Source organism: Balearica regulorum, chromosome 6 (genome assembly GCF_011004875.1).
Source record: "Balearica regulorum gibbericeps isolate bBalReg1 chromosome 6, bBalReg1.pri, whole genome shotgun sequence".
NCBI classification, from domain to species: Eukaryota; Metazoa; Chordata; class Aves; order Gruiformes; family Gruidae; genus Balearica; species Balearica regulorum.
The window spans coordinates 11,591,788-11,614,983 of NC_046189.1; the positions used below are offsets into that span (position 1 = coordinate 11,591,788).

Genomic DNA, 23,196 nt, shown 5'->3' on the forward strand with positions numbered 1-23,196 from the left:
TTCCCTGCAGTCTCCCAAGAAACTACTAGAAGACTTCTCATAAAGGAGTATCTGAAAACATCACTGCAAAACAGTTTGCAACATATAGCTCAAATAAACTGAAAGGTAACATTTATTTATCAATTTTGAACAAAGACCCTTAGCAGTAGTTAAAACCACTCTGCTGCACTCCTCATTTATTCACATTTAAACACACAATTCTGCTAGGCAAACTGCAGTAGCCAAACATCACACATTTGTCAATAGACAGCAAATGTGCCAATTACAGCATCACATCAGATTCCATAGGTAAAAACTGTGATAAGTGAGAAAAAATTTAAATTGTCAGGTAACAGTTAAAAAGTCAAAGCAGTAACATTTTGCTGTGAAGGTTACAACTTTGCATGAAGTTCAAAAGTTAATGCCTGAAAAAAAAAAAAAAAAAAACCACGATGAGAGACAAATACAGACATATTTATATGCAACCAGGGTATATCCAAACCAAGACCCAGTCATGCTGGCTGAAATACCCCAGCAGACTTTCAGAAAACTGTTCTGAACACTGAACAGAACAGCTGTGATCCTCCTGAATTATTGGGACAAATTACTTCCACCAGTCATTTTCTCACTGTTGCTGTAACTTATAGTAAAGCTACAGCATTCCTTCTAAAGTCCCTTTTAATTTGTTATGCACAATACTCAGTGTGATGCATTTGTGTTCCTGACAGACAAACCTGGCAAAAAAACCCTTAGTATTAATATTTGAGTCTTCATTATTATTCATGATAGTAAGAACAGTAGAGCTGTGCTTTTGATTACAGAAAGAGATGTGCTTAAGCAGGCAGAGAACAGAAGAGAGCTAAAAATCCTAAGTTGAATATTGATTACAAATTAAGATACTGGGTAAATCATCGAAATGCTTAGATTCAGATCTTACTGAAATTTTCACCTATTTGTAAAACGGGAGAGAAAACAATGATCTACCTTTCCTCAGAACTGCCAGTGTTCACTGACTCTCAAAATGAGGTATGAAAGGATTTATTTGTTACAGAGTATGGTTATGCATAGATAAAATAGCTGAGAAGTACCTGCTATAAATTGAGGCTGGCTTTATTAATAATGCAAGCTTGTCCCTCTTCGATGTTATTTCATATTTATGGAGAGATGTGAGTAAGTTTGCAATCATTTTATTCAACCTTCAATTTTGGTGGTAGAAATAAGGAAAACAGCATGAATGGACAAAGATGTAAAAGATGATGTATGCTTTGTTAGCACAGTATCTTCTAAATTAACTTTCTTAATGTATATATCTCTCACAGGAAACCGTTAGTCTCAATTTATAATTTTACTGATATCAATTACTTAAAACCTGCATTCTCTATTATCTGTACATTTTCAGAATTCTTCTCTCCATGAAGATAGGGAGAAAAAGATGACAAAAAAAAAAAAAAAAAAAGCATGGTCTATATAGGTCTGTGTAAGCACCATGTGTGATTTTACCAAAGTAGTAAATACCTCATAAATCTCTACCTCAACAATCTTAAACCAATTTCAGGCAAGAGTTAAGGTGCTACATTTTTAATTTCGTCTGAAAGAGAAGTTTTCATACTTCAGACAGAAATGAGAATCACTTGAATCCAAATCTTTTACTTGGTTACATGTAACGTTAGAGGAAAAGGCATCCTCTTTTACCTTGGTCAGCAGCATCTTTCAGCCTTTGAAATAATTTGGAAAAGAATTTCTCCTTTCTTCATAATCTGCAAATGCAGAAGCAATAGGATCCGAGTAGAACATAACAGGCCTTGGTCCTTCATTGTTCATAGTGAAAGTAGCTGGGAACTTTCTGAGATCAAGACCCCTGCCCAAAAAATAAGCCTGGAGCGTTCTGAAAAACTGAACATATTTCACATGTGAAAACAGAGCATGCCCAACAGAAGTTAATTATTTCTACTGACACAAAAGTAGATGTAATATTTGTTCCTATGTGGGATGAAATCCTCTATTTTTATCAAAAACTAGTATAATACAAGCAATATAATTCAGACACGTCCACTCCATCTATGGCTTGTACACCTTACGTGGTGTCCAAAGGCCACCATTTACTGATCATGTGTGCTCCCCACAGAACCACAGAGGACTCAAACTGTATCCCTTATAAAATAGGTACAGCAAAACGCTTGCTGAGGGAAACAGTACAGCTCAGTTACACACTTCTCTAAGAGTTAGCAACAGTGGGCAATTGATTTGACCAGGCCTTCTTCAATCGCTTAAAAGTAGGAATTAATGCTTCTTAAAACAGTGAGGAAAAATTGTGGAAAACTGGTATTATTCTTTTTTCCTTCACAAATTCCTTATAAGATGGTGCAAATATTCCCTTAATGATACTTTCTTAGCTGTAATTAACTTTCAGATCATTAGCCACTATTCATGACAATGTATCAGATGCAAACTTACTTTTACTTCCAGAAGATGAGATAACATGCTGTCAGCATACACATTTGAGAGAAACGCAATAATCATTCCTCTTCTGTTTCATGAAATGAATGGTTGTATAATCAAAATACATTTTTAAAAACTAGAGCTGATGGATGAAGATACAAGGAAGTTTTGTGCACTATTGTACACCGAGAATGTCTCTTCAGTTAAGGGGCACATCTTGACTGAAGAATGCTCATCCAGTTGTGGTTATTGACTACACAAAGTGCACAGTCACTAACACTACATTTAATGGGCCCCTCTTACCTTTAAATTTAGAAAATAAAAATTCTCATGATGGAACACATGAAAATCACACAAAACTTTCTTGCAGTATTTCCTTACCAGGTCTCTGTTTCTAGGGTTATCTAGAGGTTTCCATTTTTCTTCTGGTTGGAAAGGAGCACCTTTTGCCAATCCTCTCACAGCCAATACTGTACATAGAGCCAGGAGCACCACTTTCCACATGTTGGAGAGATGAACAGACTACCTGTAAGAAGGACAATGAACCAGACTCCTTAAGTTCTACAGAGCCACCACTGGTACCAAATACAGCAAGCATGGGAGTCCAGTGGAGTGATGAAGTTAATTTATCCATGCCAAGGAAAACCTGCCTACTGCAGATTACATCTGTGTGCTATTGACTTTTGGGGGTTTATACTAATGTACTAGGAAGCACAAGTTATTCTAAAGAAGTGTTTCCCATACCCAAGCTATTTCTAGACACTGGATTCTCTTTTCAAAAGGGAGTAGCATGCCATTTAACACAAAATATTTAAATTTGTAAATTTATATTTGTTATTACATACAGCTATTTTCATTGGCTGGTTAGTTACAGTATCAGAGCTTCATGTGCTCCAAGGAGAATGGAAAAAATATGGCTTGAGACCCAGATAACTAAATTTTTAAAACTGCATTAAATGAAAATGTACTACATATATTAGTAAGTGCAATAATACAGTCTGGTATAATACACTACAGACCCATTTTGCAACTTGATTCAAGAAAAAAAAAAATCTCCCTTTCACGTTCTTTAAAATAAAGCTTACCAGTGAATTTGGCTCTGGCTTGCCCCTTCTTGGTTAGTCTCCTTGTAATCTGTGAACAAACTGATCTCTGCACTTATATTTCTAGTGGACTGTAGGTGGGTGTCAATGACGTTAGCAGGAGTTCAAAAATACAGTAATGATTCCATTTCCATCCATGACATAAAGACCCTTGAGAATTTCATCCTTAATACTCTTAAGACCTGTTGCTATCGAACAGTGCAGTTCAAATTCCTCCTCCCTAAGCTGTATTGCAGAAAATTGGTGGTAAGCATTGTTTAAAACAATTCCCAGCAGATAGGAGAGCTGTATCAAAGTATTACTTTTAATTAAAAGTAATTAGCCATATCTCTAGAATGGTGTCAACAGGTAATTACAGCTAGTTGAATGGTTTTCAAGCAAGATGAGATATGGATCATTTTCTTGATGCCAGAGAGACAGAGAAAAGTAAGGTCTGTTTCAAGATCCGAAATCGTATCATTTTAATTAAACTGTTGCTTTCCTATCCTGATTTTATCGGCAGTCAATATCCTCCTGTCAGACTAGAAACTAAGACAAAGACTGCAAGGAGGACTATGCTAATTTACCTTGGCTTTATTTCATAGCATCCTTCATCTCAAAGCAGCTTGATTTTTTTTTGCTTTTAATTTCATTATACTTCTCTCCACTATTTAGACAATACTTTAGTTAGTATTGCGTAAAATATATCTCTAAATAGACATGTTAAAATGAAAGATTTTTGGCCATTATCTTACTCCAAATTATACCTGTTTGTTTCTGACTAGAAACTTTACATCTTTCTTTGGTTTAAATTTTGAAAGCAAAACAAAAACCTACCACTACCCTTCAAGGTAGACTAAGTTGTGGACATCCAAACACCATTAGTAATACCGTTCACAAAATCGTAGCAGTGCTATTTTCATGACTGTAGTAACAAACACAAATAGAAGTCAACTTACGCAGCTTGTATATTATTCTACAGACTTGTAATAAAGAAAATTCATTAAAAAAATAAAAATCAAAATCCATCAATTACTTTTCATAGTTGTCAATAGACAACTTCTATATAGTAGACTCATCAAGAAACAGAACAGCAGTAGCAACGGAAGAACTTGTAAGAAGGCATGCCCCAATGTAAGGGAACTTTGTTTATTTTCTAGGTAGCTACTTATTTCCAGTTTAATTTTGTGTATAATTTACCTTCTAAATCAACCAGAAGTAGTTGGAAAAAAAAAATAGCCAGAACAACAGGCAGTTTTATTCCATCTTTTTTTTCCCCTTAATTCTTTTATTTTGATTTATTCAGAAAGAAAAACCTGGGCGATATGCAGCATATTCAGCCAGTAAAACATACCAAAGTCATCTGTAAATTCGAAACAAGTTTTATTACTGTAGGTCTATTATTTGACCCCCTAACAGAATTTAGGCAGTTTGGTTGACTGATACAATATGCAGATAAGCAAAAGATTCCATTAGCATATTTTCTGTAAGCTGTCTGTTTAAAAAATAAAACCCAAAAAACCCCAAAAACCCCAACAACTACAAACTCGTATTGTTGCTACTAAGCTAAAAGTGTCTGAGAAACTGCTTGAGCTAAAAGTCTGGTTAGACTTAGTGGTCATTTTAATGCGTTGTTTCGGGAGGTTTTTTGTTGTTTTTGTTGGGGTTTTAAAAATAATTCCATTATAGTTCTTTCCTTCAGTGAAAGTCAAATATAAGTGGAAGATATTCATGTTATACTACTACTAGTCTAGTTACACTGATTAGACAAAATTGCATCCTCCTTTGAGAACAGTAGCTAGTTTAACAAATACTTTCCAAGCCAGATGTCAGTGCACTGCCTTTTGAATGCAGCCAAACTTAAGTACTAGGTTTTTCTTGACAAATTATGCATACAGGAACACATCTTCAGTAAACTAAATCTTTTGAAAGTGGCTATACTAATTCTATAGCCCTTATGGCATAGTAATATTCATGTATATTTGAATTAAATTGCACTAAAGCTGAAAATGCTCATAGCTTTGCTTGTTCAATTTCATGCAAGCTACTTCAAAAAGGTAAAATTCTTGTTCTAGAACATGAGGCAAATTTAAAACTAATTAGTTTAGCGGTAGAACAAGTTTTATACATGTAAGGCTCTATATAAACTGTATTATCACCAACCATTTTCCACTTTATTGCATTTCCCATTTATGATAGCAAGGCAGGTATAACAGCCTAAGGTGCATGAGATAAGATATCGAGACAAGCTTCATCAGGTATGATCTTTATTGTATTCTACTCAAGATGTGAAAAAAGCATCTGTTACGTAAAGTACTGGTCTAATCACAGTGCTTTTGTTCACTGTTTTTATTTTCTGCTTAGAATCCCAAGTATTACAAGTTAGAAGGAAAAGCACCAAACTGTTCCACATGAGTATCTGAGCAAAGACTAAAGGCAAATATTCATCACAACACTCATTAGCATGTTTGTACAACGGAAGTACAGGTAACATTCACAACACTCTACAGAGTATGACTGGTAAGTGGCACTTTTTGTGAATTACAACCATTTGTACTAATGCAACCATGTTAGAACACCATACACAAATATACAGAAGTGTTTATTTAGTAAAGCCTACGCTATACAGTGTACTCTAAATCATGCACACTTAGGAAAAAAAAAGACAAATAAAAAATGTGAAGTATACACTACAGACAGGGAAACTATCAAACCAAATACAAACATCCTAGCATTGCTCCCATTCAAGTTACCCTCAACTTCAACAAAAAAGTACCAGTATCTAAAAGCACAGTTTTTAAAGATTCTGAGATTTCAGCTTTCAGCAATTTCAACATTAGCTGAAGATACATATTCTCCAAGGTTTTCTCAGCATCTCACAAGACAAGGACTTTACCAAAGCATATCACACATTGCGTGAACTGTATCTGAGAATTCAGTTATAAACACTTTAATAAGCGCGATAATTTATTATAGCATTATTCAAACATTTATAGATAAGACTGTGTCAACATCTCTAGAAACCTGTATCTATTAAGAGTTAGCTCCACCTAAAACACCATGTAGCTATGTAATAACTCAAAACAGAGGAAGATTTAAAAACATGTAAGATAGGTTGCTTGTGAAGCAATAGGTTTTTCCAAAAGATGACAAATATGTTCCTCAAAGTTTTAAGTCTTCTTAACAAAACAAACCAAACAACAGCACACACACACCCACCTCCCAATTACCCAAAACAGTTATTGTGGCCAACAATATTCTGTCTTTGTGCTTGGAAAAACAATTAAAAGGAAGGAATCAAGTTAGTAGGCCTACAGAATTTTTCTAGACTAATCATCATATATCAAGGCCTTAAAGGTAGTTCTGCCCTCTCAATTATTTTAATACTAGGATATTCCTGTAGCTAGGAAATCAACAATGGCTAGGATTACTGAAATAATATCATCACAAAAGAAAGAAAAGAAAGTTAGGTGACTGGAACGAGGGTTCTAAAAGTCCTAAACTAACACAGAAGTCGCAGAGAAAAAAAATTGCATGTTATCTGTTGTGCCACAGCATCAGCAGCATTGTGGCAGTCAGGTACAAGTTAGTTCTCAATAAAAGCAGGTTAATGACTTTGATTTATATTGCTTCAAACAATTACTGTGATCAGCTGAACATGCAGTCATTTTGTGTGCATATCTAAATATCCACAGTCCAACGCTAAGCTTTGAGATATGGCATCTTTATTCAAGATCCGGTGTTACATTAGTTAGTACTAATACTGGGGGGGGGGGAATCTGGAGGGTTGTGTTCAAAACATCCAAAGAATCCTGTAGACACATGTAAGGAAAACCAGTGGTGGCTTTTCCTGAGCTCTTTATATTAAAAATATACATAAGAAAACCTTTTACTATATAAAAAAAAAAAAAAAAATTAAGATCTTTACTATTTCTGGTTTTCTTTAATGAATTACAAGCAGAATGTATAAACTACCCCCTCAAATTTTTCAGGATTTTATACATGAGTATTTTCCCTAAAAAGTTAAATTTGTTATTCAGACTTCTGGAGCTTTAAAGCAACCAATCACCAACCACCCCACCCGCCCCAAGAAACCACATTCTAGTTTTCTTCTCACACTGGTGTAGATATTGATACACAATAGCTAAAATACAATATTTTGCTTAAACATTAGAGGAATTTTTTGGTTAGAAGAAACTAAAGAACAATTTTTTTTAAAAAGAATTTGACGCATAGACTTCAAAGTTGAGACAGATATCTGAGACTAGTCTTCCTTCCTTATTTTTCTTTTTGTCACAAAGACTTGAGAAATTAAGGTCAGCTAAAGCTTTCTGACTTTGGTTGGTGTGATTCCAAACCACAAATATACTGTACCTGTCATAAATCTTCATTTCTGTAAGTGTAGTAAAAAGGGATCAAAATGATTTTCTAAAAAGTATTTTCCCCAAATCAAGTTTCAGTATGATCCACACAAATATTTTTGGTCAACTTCAAAAATCAAATATAAGGCTACAGAAGTCCAGAGGCTACAGTTAGAGTGTATTCATTTACTGGTTTAAGGCACAGTATTTTATTTTTTTTTAATTATTTTTTTCTCTAGAAAGCTACAAGTTTAAAGTCACAGTGAGGAATTTCAGATTTCAATTTTGGTGTGGCACTCTAATTATATATGTCACATCTACTTGAGGACTTCTGTAAAATATTTCAGTTGTCAGGTGTCACAGTCTCAAATACTGTTTTCACGCTCAAAGTGACACAAGTGGACAATACTGAAGCCTGAACCGATCCCAAAATAGTGCACTTACCATTTTATAAAACTAAAAATCAACACACTTGCACATTTGATGCTTAATATATTTATCCTGAAATTATTTAAGTTGGAGGGGAAAAAAAAGTCTTTGCTGGTATTTCAAACATGCAAAACTTCACTAGAACAACAGCCTGCAGGGCAGCTGCTGTGTATCTTCGCTAGGTCAGTCACGGTGCCTACTATTACTGTGAACATTATGTTTTGTACTACAGCGGAAGGATACTGCAAACCAAGAGTAACTGTGTACGGAAGGAAGAACTGGAATGACATGTCACAAAATAACAGATTTATGTGTGCCATTCTTGACTTTTATATACACAAAATTAACTCTAATACCACACAGATTCCTACAGAATCTGGACCGCAACCTGCCAATAACTGTTGAGAGGCCGTGCTTACAAGATTTGTTTATGACAGCATGAGTAGCAAAGTCTGTCTGAATTTAAGAATGCAGAATGAGACTCTAAATCTTAAGCAAAATTCAAGTCAAAACATGACAGCTTTGACTCAGGTTTTCATGCTACAAGGCAATAAGCACATACTTGAGGAAGTTACATGCTTAGATACCTGAAAAATTGAGGTACTGGGCAGATTTGCTCAAGTAAGAGCTATAGAATTTTCTCCTTAAACACTTAAAATTTATTTCTAAAAGCAGTAAATATTTATTAACAAGATGAAGTTTATAGATTTTATTTAAGCTTTAAGATAAAGGAGCGATTAAAAGCTTGAATACATTCTCCCATAAATTAGAATGTACATCAGAAAATACATTTATAAAAGATTTTCAAATAAACTTCTAGAGATTTTAAGGATTCTATTATGAATATTAGCTTAAAGTTCTGGCTCTAAAAAAGGTAAAAAAACTATTTTACTTTAACATAAAAATGAATCTGTTTGCTATTGTCATTCACTGGCACACATTTCCAGAGGTATTTAAGAGCAGCATGTAGCTTTGGTGACAAAAGTATGTCTCCCTTAAAGGAACAGTGATGGAAGTTTTAAAACCTTTTACAGTACAGTGCTAAGTGCTTATAAAAGCTAGCTTGATTATCTCCCAGGGAAAAAAAGAGAGATGTAAAAAGTCAAACTGTAAATTAAGTGACTAACATTCATCATGAAATAGAAAACAAGCATTAAGAATTTAGTCTGTTTTACAGCTAAACAATTTTCTACTAGCTTAGTGACCTAAAACAGCAGCACGATTATTGTACAGACACTATAACTGCTCACAAAACCATTTTCAGTAACTCAGAGTATTGAAGGTCTGTAAATGGCTGGGTTTTGCTCAGTATAAATAAGACAAAACTCTAAACGCACTCATTGCGATATTGAAATAAACTTGATCACATGAAAGCTTCTCAAATGTTTACATTTATTCACAGGCACATGATCAACTTTATTCTGTCCTGTCAAAGCTTAAAACGAGATGTATCAGATTTCAGAAAGAGTCAAGTAACCTTCATAACCTTGTTACTGGCAAACGCATGCCAAATTAGACATCGTGTCAAATGCTGACATAGGCAACAATGCTTTTTGGTTTTTTTAAGTATTAATACATGTTATTTTTTTAAACACTGACTTTAAAGGTAGCCCAATTAGGTTACAGTTGAAAAGTTCACTTAGACATACAGGCAGTTTCTAAGTCTTCTGCAGTGTATGACTACTACACTGTTTAGGGTTTCATTATGTTATTCATTTGTTTGTTTTAAAACTTAGCAAATCAATATTTTGGAATGAATTGCTACATGTATCAGCTTACTCAAAACCAAAATCAGAGCAGAACTCTAAATATCTAAATATCTATATAATATTAACTTAAATTCCTCTTACTGCTTTTTTTTTAAAAAACAAAAAATAAACCCTAACCAAGCCACCCCCAAAAAACAATTCTCCTTTTAACAGGATGCTGAAACATGACATACCGCAACCAACTTTTAAATCAGAACTGAAAATACCACCTTTGGACAACACTCATTCATTCAGTTTCAAGGTACATTTGGTAATTTCAGTTAAGAGGTAACAGTTTTTCTTTACCAGGCAAATATAGACCTTGTATGAACTGTTAGCTACAGGTATAGCTACTATGATTGCAGCACGACAAGATTATCGGGAACATATGTTTGATCATATCCATATGAACTAGAAAAGATTATAGACCCCCAAGAGCAATTTGAGGTATGGAGATGTCACTAAAAGCTTCTCATTAAATCTCCCCCTGTCAAAGAAAGATTCTGCTGTACATCTATACTGTACCTAAAATTAGTGACATTTGGTATGCTAGGTTCTTACCCTGTTTCTTTATTCTGTTTCTGATAGCTTATAAAAAAATATTAGAAGAGAGCCACACAAACAGTTCTTATTTTGAATGCATCCTGAGGTACAAACCAAAAAACGGGGGCTTAATCTCAACCTAAATGCTTCATTGTGTGGCATAATCTCCATCTAAATGTTGTGAACATCCACATGTATGAAGAACAGTTGTTTTCCAAATTAACACCTCAACTTCTGAAAAAGAAGATAACAACAGAATTTGGGTTCGCTTGTTCATAGAAACCTTCCCTTAAAGAGCAGAGGTCTAATCCACTACAATTTAATTTGTGTCTTGATTTTCTCCCACACAGTCTAGATAATCTAAAATTGAAGAATAAACTAGAATTTTAATTTAAAGGTACTAACAGACATTACAATATGTTTGCCAAAAGCTCTTTTATAAATGCAGCCTACTCATAATACAGGATAATTCAGTAATATTTACACTTCCTCATACATGCAATTAAAAGTATTTATATTGGGTTAGCCTACATTTCTGCTGAGCTTATAATTGTGAACAGCGGCAGAACTAGAGATTCACATAACAGAAGCCTCTTCTCCACAAGTAACAACAAACAATCATTGTATTTTACCTGAAAAACAATTTTAGACTGTTATAAAATCTTGTCCTTTTTCAGAATGGCAAGTAGGATAATTCATCCTCACTTAGTATAGGATGAATTGTTCTCTGGAGTTGTTCTAATCCTATCCCTCTCCAGTGATTATATAGAAAAACCTAGTTGGGATTAGACACCTAATCTCCCACACAGCTGAAATCCACCATCACTGCAAAATCCAGATGCACATCTCGGAACAGTTTTCATCTAGCAAATGACAGAGAATATCTCTAAAGCCAAAGCAGCAGTAAGACTTCCCCTCCTTCCTCCAGCGAAGGTAGATCACCTCTGAAAAAAGACAGCATTGAGGGAGATGTGATACACTCTGTCATCTGGGATCTCAGACTCAGGATTATACCTACTCCTACCTCCAACCTGAAAAACAGGTAGGAATCTATGCAAGATTCTGTAACCCATTTCATGAAGAGTCATAACAACTATCAATACAATTCCCAGATTTAAAAATACCATTTAATGGGGAAAAAAAATGGTGTTTTTCTATGCAGCTGTAATTCAGTAAATTTCACGTTGTGGCAGATTTTGGAAGCCATCAAAGCTACTATATGCAGAGACCGTTTGCTCTCCTTATTCTGATTATTATTTTATTCCACCAACAGCTCCAACAAATGGATTTGTCCATAAAGAGCCCATTAGGATGGTAAAACAAAATCTTAAGTAAAATACAATAGTAAGCCAAAAGGACCATGAAGGCCAAGGAAGATTTTCCACAGAAGTCAGATTTTGCACATTTCACAGACTGCCTTTTACCAGCCCCAATGCAGTTCTGCCACCATCTTTCATTCACAGCCATTTTTGAAAGTAGAAAAACTATTCTCCTAGGTCTGAACAGCAATTTTTAGGTTAAACCAAGTGGTGGATTTAGCCACAAGTATATTTAGACACGCAAATTATCTTATATACATATACTGTAGCATACATTTGATTAAAAAAGTCAAGATATAATCTATTCAAATAACTTTTCTGATTTACAAACACTATGTATAATCTAACCTTTATTAAAAAAGGTTAAGACTAGAATACCAGCACATAGATTACTGATAGCAGTGACAGTGGTTAGTTTAACTACAATAGCCTTACTCAGTGTTAAAGCAGTTTTAATGACTTACTGATAACTTGAACTGCTGACTTGGATATAAGTGGACAAAACACGTGCTTACTTCACATTTGCCCTTCATGTTGGAAAGTCGCTGTGTGAATTAAGTCTCTCCAGCCAGCTCAAAAGAATTGACCCTAACAACATGGCAGAACTAACTGAGGCACTTGAGGCAAGATTAATGAGATACGATAAAATGAATGTATCAAGAATCTACTTGATTGACTGTGGGTAGCAGATTTCCTCTTATTCATATGACTGAGCTAGTCTGTTATTTCCATATGAAGATAACAGGCATCTCTGACAGAGCGGAGACAGCTAACTGAAGCAAGTAGTAGGCTCATCTCTACACAGAATCAATACATCATTTTAACCTAATGGCTACTGAGATTTCTTCTCTTGGCAAAACACAGGCCCAGGGGACAGAATTCCTTACACATAGCTATTTTAGGCTTTGTTATAATGGCAGTCACTGTAGCATCTAGGCACTAAGATAATACTTTATACAGAACTAATAATTATGGTCACTATTTCCCACTATTACTAAGAGCTTGTCCACATGAGGAAGTTAGCACTGCATGGCAGGGCATGAATTTACAGTGTTGTAACTATTCCCTATTAAGTTCATGTATGGACATTTATTACAAGATGGTTGATTCTCCATCTACAATAGGAAAGAAACCTGCCTTGTCTACCTGGAAACAGTGTGGTACAGCAACTGCACTGGAAGCTCAAACCATACCTCAACGCTTGCTAGCTTCTACACCTGGACAAGGTCCAAGGAGTAATTTCAGAATTGACAAAATTCCAGAGAAAACTGGCAATGTTTTACAACAACATTACAGCAAATTGTTTGTGAATCTGCTGGTATCCTTCCTGAATAGAAAGCTACACAGAATATTGTTTTCTCACTCTCACAAAAAGTAAAATGTATAAGACTTTCAATAATCTCACAAATGTTCAACTCACACCGATTGAACAAAGGATTTGATAGAAATAACAGTTCTATAGAAGCAGTACATTCTAGTTTGTCTAGACACAACTGTGGCAGCTTTTAAATGTGGCATCAAATGATTAAAAGAATACTTGGCTGTGTAGTTTTTGTGATAGTCACAGTGTGCTTGAAATGTATTGAGTCTTAACCAGCATAATTTAGAACTGCAAGAGATGCAAGTTCAGAACATACGCACTGTATGGCCTAATGAGTAAAAAAAGTCTGTTTCAACAAAGAAGTGTAGTAAAATATCAAAGTGTCTACAAGGCAAACAGAGTACTGAGATGTTACACTAATATGATTTACGTGCTTACACCCACACATAGTTAATCCACTTAATTTTCACAGTCAGGAAATAAACACCATGAAAAACTTTCTAAGCAACATGAACAGAACCATGAACTTTTCATAAAGTAGTCACAGCTCTGTCCTCTTTCCCACATCATATAAACTACTGATGATAGTAATCTAGGCATTTCTTTGCTGAAATTTTCCCATCTCTGGTGTCAAGTTTCTCAGCTGCACTGTTCTTCCTATGTATAACAAATGTTACACAACACAACACAGCACATGTAGAAGAAGAGATAAGGTTACAAAGTGTGGTACTTTGTATAAATGCATTCGTCCAAAGGCCAACATTGCAACAGACAAAGGGAGTGGAACCTTGGATGCGATCTTCAAGAGTTTACTGTAAGAATATAAAGAAAAAAATTGCCATTTTTGTAGCCATACATGCAGAAGGTAGGCAAATACCATATTTCACTTTCTTTTGAAAAATAATTTATAGATTTCAAGGATTTGTTCAAAATCAGAACAAATAGGTGTAATGGGCAAAACCAACCGATGTGTAAGAAAGAGCAATTATTCAAAATGGCTAATAAAATGTCATTTTAAAATATTCTTATATTAATTTAGAATTAAGGTCTCTATAATGAAGAAAGATTTAATGGTTTAGATCATTTGAGTTAACAAGTACCAGTCAAGAGGATAGACTACATTGGTTATTATTCACTGTCTTTCCTGAGGCACTAATGTTATATTTGAACAAGAAATACTCTACCTGTCAGCAAAACCAAGTGCTCAAAACTTCTTAATCCAGTAGAAAACAAGTAACATTTCCACAAGTGTGCCCATAAGGGGGAGTGACAAGAACATAACTACAATAGCTTAGAATTCACTTTTCTTGTAACTTTCTGACAATAATTGCTAAATGTATTAGGATTCAATAAATTTTGAATGAAAAAGTCACAGTTAAAGAAGTCTTTATGCAACCATTTAAGTCCATGTGGTAAATACCAGTGATTTGCTCCGCTTAGCTGAACTACTGGGAATTTGCACGCATTTTACCCAGTCTTTAAGATTTAACCACACAAGTTTATGAATCTCTACATAGGCTGAACAATTACATGTATGTGCAGCATAAATTAAGTTTTACCACACAAATGGAAGTAGTAAGAAAGAAGCAGGAAAACAAGAACTGGGGATTAGACTACAGTACCTTGATTTCACTTCAGAAGTACTTGAATTCATGAGAATTTCTAAAATGCATGCAAGGACAATAGCTGTAGATCTACATGGATCAGGATCAAGTCTAACATTGTACCTGCAAAAAATGGTTTTAAAAGCATGTTACTTCTAAACTAGGCTAAGAAATAAAGTCCAAGTTGGGAACAAGCATGTGCTGATAAAAACCAACACCCGTGAAATGTATATGGCATCACAGACTGATTGTAAATCCTTTCTGAATCATTACTTCCTTCAGCATATCACTGATTCATTTAACACCTACTTATATGTTGTGGTTTCACCCCAGCTGGCAGCTGGGACATTATACCATAACATAAACCAGATTGCATAGAAAAAACAATTGTAAGTAACAGAAGTCTTTGATACTATAAGATAGCTAATAATGTAGAGAGTCAAACATTTGTAATTTTTACTATCTTCAAAAGGTTCATATCCTTTTCTTCCACCTTACTGGAAATTTAAGAAGTTACCTGAGATTTTTTAACCAATAAATTAAAGATGGCAAGTTGAGCAGCACAATCCATGTGAATAAATTGAGAATTGTAACATGCATCTTAAGACTGTTAACAGCTTCAGCAATTGTATTGTTGGAAAGAGATTGTGTTGCTTTTGAGGTACTGTCCATCAAACTCTGGTTTTTGATTGTGTGTATACTGGAGTTCTGTGAAGTTTCTTTTGAGCGGTCTAAACCCTGAAAATAAAAGGTAAAAGTCATAAAAACATGCACAGGTTTCTAAGAACCCATGCTGGGGGAGGAGGAAGGAAAAACAGTATCATACCAGCTCCGATTTAAGAAGAAAACTTGCAATTTATCTCTCAAAAAAGCCATCAAAAGCAAAGTTAAATAGCTCCATTTTAAAGCATCTAGATTTAATCAGAAGTTTCTCTTACACTAATAGTTTATATGTCTTTCGAGGAAAGGGACAGAGATTGGAGATGCCCTGACACCAATGCAGTGATAAGAAATGGAGTTCCTGGAAGGAGGAAGAACAGAATAAAAGGTGTAATAAAGCATGTGGGTGAAATCACAGATGATGGTTCATGGAAAAAGATACAGGAGGTAATACAACTGGGAGTAAAACATTAGCTACAGGAATAAATAACAAAGATAAATTAATGAGTTGGCAGATGCTAACTTCCAATGACCGGGGGGTGGGGTGGGGGGAGGAAATACGGAGATGAAAAGAGGAGAGGATTTAAGACTAAACACACAAAAAACACTGAAAGAACCCCAAAGAAAACTGTCAACAACAACTTCTGGCAGGCTGCTTTTTTAACTATGTTTGCAGAAAAGAACAGGTAGTTATTATCTGCTTGTATCCACACATGCTCACATCTTGGATCTTATACCTTAAATTAATTGAAAAAAGTTCACAATGCGTGAAACCCAATGCTTTGTTACTCCTTTTAAAACAGCTCACAATTTACTGCAGTCTCAGTCCACATCCATCTAATAAATCACTTATGTCATCACCTGATAAACCCCCCCCCCCCCTAAACTCCACAAACTACCTATCTGGAAAAAAATATTTACCTGTCATATAGATTATTATCTAGAAATTAAATCTGTTTCTTTAGATAAGGCATGCATAATCAAATACCAAAATTTAGACAAAAACTATTGCTCTGTATGTACTCAGAGACTAAGTTTTATTCTTAAATGAACTTCAGACAAGTTCACACTACAGTGATCTTGAACAGTGAACACAATAGTCATATGTGATGGAACAGGCTACTCATGAAGGAAAAGCCAGGGCACATCATGCACACAGTAAGTGCCATCCAGCCATCACAGCATGGCCTAACACTACCAAGGCAAGACAATAACAATTCATTATGCACAGATTTGCCAAACAATTTTTGGTCACAATTTTGACTAGAAGCAGGAAGACGACTTACCCCATTAAGTATGTTTTGTTCTGCTCTTACATTCACATGTAGTTTTATAACCTGTAATACAGACAGTTCAGCTGCTTTAGTAACGTTTCTTCACAAGAGAGCTATAGTATACAAGAAAAAAAATATTTTTTGACCCTTTTTTTATAGCCAGATGATTCTAGGGCCCCCAATGGAGCTGCAATGCAAGAACTCCCTCTGCCTTTATCAGCAGCAGCATCCAAAGTGCTCCCTTAAGGAAAGATTTCGAAGTACAGAGGGAAAACTTAGGCCGCTCTGCTTTCTTTCTCCTCCTTCCACTGTGCTTGACAGAGGATAAAGAGTGGAAAATCTGCCTATTCCTCACCTCCTCCTGCTAATTCAGTTCTATTTCACTTTCTGCAGAAACCCATAAACAAACCACATCGGAAAAGTCCCACTGCAGAAAAGTCCCTACTGCAGAAGGGGGAGTCATGTCAGCATGGGAACGTCCTTCACAGGGTAACCTTATGTCACAGGGAGTTCAGTTAGAGGTAGACCTGTTCCTCAGGCTGTGCTTTCACCTGCCACCTACCTACTTCAGACCATCTGTAAGCTGCTCTGCTTTGTTCCCCTACTCCCAGATGTACCCTCCAATGCTTCCCTAGCAGCTAAGTATAGTAGCTGATTTAGCAGCTATATAACCATAGGGTGAATCAGATAAGTTAGATGCTCTGATGCAAGGAAGACCATGGAAACTGAATGGCAGGGACTAAATATGGATCTTTGTGGCACTAGCCAAGGGATCAGAGTAGACGTACAGTAAGAGTATCCTAATTCTACAATATATCCACTCTCTTCCCTTTTACTCCATAAAGATTTCTGAAAAGTCTTTAAAGATCAAAAGTAGTCGACAGAACATTCCAAGCCCTCCCTTTGCTAGTTTCTCTTCAAGGGAGTTGTTAGTCTTTGATTTTATAACATTACCTATACATAAGTTAAAAATTACAAGTATATGCATTATTGTAGTGGGCATATGGGACTGTATATTTCTTTGGAAAATGCATTATCAAAAGAACAAAATCATTCTAAAGATTACAAACTGTGAGAGTCTTAAGTTAAAAAAGATCTATTTCAAGTATGCAAATAATAACATTTCTTTTAAGTATGAAAAATGGTAATCTGTATTTTTGCTTTTAACATGGGGTTAATTCAAAGGATACAAAATTTTGAATTCAGTTATAAGTTCAAAATGTTTAGCCTTTCAGTACCTTAAACAAATATTGAAGATAAATAATTAATACAGCAAATGCACCACAAGTTGTCCAGCTAACCAAAGCAAGGGATAACACCCCGCAGAATCTCCTGGGTGTAATCAACTTATCTTTTTGAAGTACAGTAGGTCTAAAAAAAGACAAAACTGCTGTTATACTCTTGTAACAACATCAAAACTACAAAGATCAAAGAATAATTCTGCTTTGTGAATGACCAAAAAGAATAAAATGCTCCTAAATATTGATTAAACCCTGGGGGAAAATAAAGTTAGACAAATTCTAATATATATTAACAACTGCTACATAAGCTACTTTGAAAAAAACAAAACATAAACAACCCAAACCCCACCAAAATTTTCTTGTCAAATGAACCTACAAAACAATTTTACACCTTCTAGAATATAGTCTGTAACTAATGTATTATTTTTACTTCATTTGGGGAAACATAAAGGATACATTGGTGAACATAAAGCATTAGATAATGCTAACTGTAGATCTGCATCAGTCACTAAGTTCTTCTGTTCAGCCCAAGAGAACAAGTATCATCTTATTATTAACACTGTGTAAGCACTAAAATTGCAAGATGACCCAGCTGACTTGCAGGCAGGCACACAAAATCTTACTTTCCTGCCTCTGCCCAAGACATTCTCAGGGTTTGCAGGAAATCAAAAGCTTTAATGAAAAGAGTACAAATTGAGCCAAAACCCTTAAACATTTAGTGAGGGTAGTTTCAAAACTTCTACGTTCATCACTTTGTCACTTAAAACTAATACTGAAGCACCCACTGTAATTTATATACAAAATGGCTGAGAAGAAACAGCTGATACCACAGCTATTATTTGGTAGAATAAGACCAGAAGTGCTAGTGATGAAAAGAGAGAGTTCATTTGGCAGATATTTTCTGAGTAAAGGGCATCCCAACAAACTTTCTGGAGACAGAGAGCTGGCCCAAATCTAGCTGAAGACTGTTACTAGTGTCAGAAGTCAAACCATTAAAATAGCTAAGCATGTTATCCAATTTACTAATCTACTCTTTCAAAATCTCTTTATCTTACTTCCTTTTTTTAAACCCACTTTCATGTTTGAATACTCACTTGTAAAAGTAAAAACATTCCAGTGTTCTTAGACACAATCTATAAAATTCATCAGTCTTGTAGAGTGACATTAACATCCAAGAAGTTTTTGTTTTACAAAACTGTTTGCATTCTTTAATGTAGTTTATCCAACATGAACAATGAGGAATGGATTGCAATGCTTATAGTTCCTTTTCTAAATATATAAATTTATTTATTGAGCTGCTGAAAAGGGAATAGTTCGATTGCTTTCTCTTCCCCAACAAGCCTTCCTCAAAACCAAACTGAAAACCTTTATAACAGTTGGTGAAGGAAACAGGAAAGCCATTTATGTTCCCTTTTGGAGCTGTGGAATAAGGAATATGAGGCAGTCCTCACACTTCATTAGTACTTAACACTGACAAACCTAGGTGGCTAAGAAAAAAATCAACTATACTGCAGAATTCAGTCTGCCCAAGCGTTCTCACTGAAGCAAATTGAGAGTCACAGTCATCTAAAAGAGCACAACTGTATAGTATAACGTTGTTTTACCTAATCAGAGCTAACCATAATGAAGATATGAGTCTCAGAGATGTAGAGAAAAATACTCCACTCCAGTAGGCAATGCCTGTCCCAAAAAGAAACAGAATCAAGGACACAAGGGGGAACCACGCATCCTGACTACTCAGTACAGCAGCATCCACCTCTGGTAGTGACAACGATTCCCATATCCCTCTAAACCAGTGAAACCTGCCAAAGACATGAAAGCAGTATTACGTATCACTTCCAATTGCTGTTACACTAAGATATATATATCAACTATTCCTCCTACTACAGCCTTTCAAACAAAATCACAGTTAGGTGCTCACAATGATTACAGATAATATTCCTCCCCACCAATAGTTTTTCTGAAACTTCTGTTTTGGAATCTGCTGTAAATAAACAAGTTATGGAAACTCACCCCTGCAGAAACACAACAATGCTTATAAGAGGTTCTACTTTGTAGGGTTTCGCTGTCCTAACTAGTTCAAGGGAAAAGTCTGAACACTGCCCTAGAATAAAGAACAGAAAGCATCTATAGTTATTATTTTGTCATGAACTTTAACAAAGACGACCCACAAAAAATGTAAATTCAGACAAAGGTTTGAAAGTTTACTTTAAAACGAGATAACTATGTCTTATAACAGTACTATAAGTCAGGATACTTCATCATTGAGGCCCTTATTAGCTGGATCACTCATACTCAGGTAACATGACACAAGCTTCTAGAGAGATTAAGGAATTTACTACAAACACCACTTAAATAAATATGCATTTTGTCTGAAGGCATGTCTAGAAGTTAGTCTGCAAATCTCATCTTCATGCAAGCAATCAAGTGCTTTGTGCATATTAACAATGTATTTTAAACTTTTACATGTATTTTTAAGCAAATTTCTCTTGATTCTAAAATATTGTGCAACAACAATCATTCACAAGAAGGTACTGCAGAGTAAAATAAGGAAATATTCTGCTACAACACAACCTTGGAGAACTACCAACAAAGAAAAACTGAAACTGAAAAGCACAGATCCAAGTACTTGCACAAGTTCAATGACACTTAGCTTAAAAAATTACAACTAGCTAGTCTTTCAACATTACACTTGATAGTAACTTCTTTAAAAACACTTGTGACAGAAAAAAAAACCCTGAGAAAGCTACCTGTTGATATCAATGTGCTCAATTGTCCTCCATAAGTAAGAAGAATATTAGAAACAACATAGACAGGAAAAGCACCAGCATGGAACCTTATTATCTGAAAGACAAGGATATAAGGATAACATACATATATATAAAACCACACACAAACATCATGAAGCCAGCATGATAATGTGAATGGAAAATCTTTTAAGAAAGCTTCAAATAGTTTCTCATTTTGATGCATAAGTATTTGATAAGCACCATTAGCAATTAACCTTACATATGGAAAATACTCGGATCTGTCACAAATGGCCAGCCAAAGGTGTTTTGATAAATGACCAAATCATAAATGAATGCTTTTTTTCCCAGTCAACAGAAATATGAAAAGAATGCAGCAGCATGTTAATGGGGTTTCAGTAAAATAAATGAAGTGAAAGGACACTTTCCAAGCAAAACCTACATATAGTTACAAATGCTTTTGGGCAAAGAATTTTTAGAAGCAAATTTCATGTGTGTGTGTTAATTGGTTTCCACTGTACCAAGTCATAAAGGGATATCCGATTAATATATAAATAGCACTGAAATTCTTCTAAAATTATAACAAAATGCAAAATCATTGATATAAATGCATACATTCAAATAGAGAAACTTGCCAGTAATATTCTAGCACTACACTTAGGTGCTGGCAAATTAGTTACTGTTTAGAATTGGAAAGCTGCAGATGGCTAGTCTATTTTTACTGATACCAATGTTGAAATGTATTCTTCATTGATCATCAAAGAAAATTTGTTGAAAAGGAGCATATGGATCCCCTTAGACTTCCCCCCCCCCAACTTTTAGTTGATGTCAAACGTATTTTAAAGTTTTAATGCTACTGACTCATCGGGCAAGAAAGTGAAAGTGACCTACAGTGTCATCACTTTCAGATATTCGGCTAACCACAAAGCCAAATGCTCAACGTTTACAATAGCTCTTTAGAGCTAGAGTGCTTTTCTACTCCTCTGAAAACTGAGGCCGGACATTTATCTGGACGGGATGCCTTGCCAAGTGACAAGGTTTTAAATGATCATTGAACGGCGTTCCTCTTGGCATCAGGAAGGAATATGAAGTGCCATAGTAGGGAAGGGAAGAAGGGAAAACTTCTACAGATGCTACTAACATAAAAAAATAATCTAGTACTAGAAGGTTTTCTTACTTGTCCAAGAATCTGTAAAAGTGACGTCTTCAGAATTACCTTGATAAAAAAACCAAATATTTTACTATTTTATACAGTGGTAAGCATAAGTACAAAATACTTTTATTTTTAAGAAGCCAAATTAAGTATCAGAATACAGCAATCCCATAACTAAAATGTACAACAGCTTACTGCTGGCTTTTTAAAAACAAATACTTAAAAGTTTTTCTTAGAAATGAGAGTCCAACTTTCAATATTAGTCCAGCTGTTGCAAGATAGTTGTAACATGCACTAGATTTACAAAAAGACCAAACAGTCCACCTTTAAATTTGCGTAGTATTTGTTTTGATTAATTAGCTACATGTTTTAAAAGACTAAATTATACAGCAATGCAAACTGGCTATAAAATAAATGTGTTACTCACTTCATACTGACAGTCTGAGGAAGAGTAAATATTTAATTCTGGAACCCTGTTGTCATTTTGAGGCTGAGCAATATGCAGTTTTGCAGAAATCTCAGTAAAAGACGGAGCTCTGAAACAGCAACTTAATTGGTAATTGTTGTTCTTATCATCAAAAAAAGCCAAATATGCCTTAGTCTTCAACAAGTGCACATAAAGCAGAACTAGTACACCGAGTATTACTACAAGCTATGAGCAAAATAGTGTAACAAACTTGTTTATCCTATCACAAAGAACCATGTAACATTCTCAATCCACTGTCCTCCGAACTATCAAGGGGCACAGCACTAATGAAAACAGACACGTTTAGCAGTAGCGTACACACTGCCTCACAGAACACAAGTGACAATAAAGGCAAGGACAGATTCTCAAGAATACAATTCAGTTTCCTGCAAGTATTACATTGTTAGAAATTACAGGCGAAAAAAATAGGGAGGTATCCCTATTAAAGCCTCTAAAATAAACAAGAAAGACAGTTTTCCAACCATCTAAAATAAAGTCAGGTTGTTCAACTGCAATTCATGAGTGACACATATCTCAAGCCGTATCATTTGATTTTGTCACGACTATGCTACTGAAGCAACTTCGGGTTTCTGTGTGATTCAAACCCAGGGTTACAGGAAGAAGCCAGCATCCAGAGCAGCCTCTATCCCCACTCATGAGGGGGTCAAAGGTCAGGCTGAGAATTTCAGACTAGCAATGACTGAAATTTCAGACTAGCAATCTGACTTCCTTTTCAAGAAAATTAGTGAGAACTATTAAACAATTAGTAGATATTATTCTGAGGAAAAGTCAAAACAACTTTGTCAACAAGGGCAGAAAGGTAAGTGAGG

General features: G+C 35.1%; 2 protein-coding genes across 4 annotated transcripts in view; both read right to left on the reverse strand.

The window, feature by feature from the left end:
* Positions 1 to 94: 94 nt before the first annotated feature.
* Positions 95 to 3,421, reverse strand: C6H2orf66 (chromosome 6 C2orf66 homolog). Its single transcript, XM_010302459.2, is given in 3 exon segments — positions 95 to 1,872; positions 2,800 to 2,937; positions 2,939 to 3,421. Coding segments are annotated over 3 exon segments (435 nt in total). The 5' UTR covers positions 3,053 to 3,421; the 3' UTR covers positions 95 to 1,689.
* Positions 3,413 to 23,196, reverse strand: part of PGAP1 (post-GPI attachment to proteins inositol deacylase 1) — a 41,199-nt gene continuing 21,415 nt past the window's right edge. The window contains exons 18-27 of one of the 3 annotated variants that reach the window (XM_075756232.1): positions 22,328 to 22,448; positions 21,925 to 21,963; positions 20,751 to 20,844; positions 20,014 to 20,104; positions 19,605 to 19,802; positions 17,998 to 18,130; positions 16,772 to 16,822; positions 15,343 to 15,563; positions 14,844 to 14,948; positions 3,413 to 4,425 (exon numbers count right to left, since the gene is read on the reverse strand). In XM_075756232.1, the coding sequence (XP_075612347.1) occupies positions 4,395 to 4,425; positions 14,844 to 14,948; positions 15,343 to 15,563; positions 16,772 to 16,822; positions 17,998 to 18,130; positions 19,605 to 19,802; positions 20,014 to 20,104; positions 20,751 to 20,844; positions 21,925 to 21,963; positions 22,328 to 22,448 (1,084 nt within the window). In that variant the 3' untranslated portion in view covers positions 3,413 to 4,394. Of the gene's footprint in view, positions 4,426 to 12,558; positions 14,034 to 14,843; positions 14,949 to 15,342; positions 15,564 to 16,771; positions 16,823 to 17,997; positions 18,131 to 19,604; positions 19,803 to 20,013; positions 20,105 to 20,750; positions 20,845 to 21,924; positions 21,964 to 22,327; positions 22,449 to 23,196 lie in introns of those variants that run through there. The other 2 variants (XM_075756230.1, XM_075756231.1) reach the window with 2 other exon arrangements.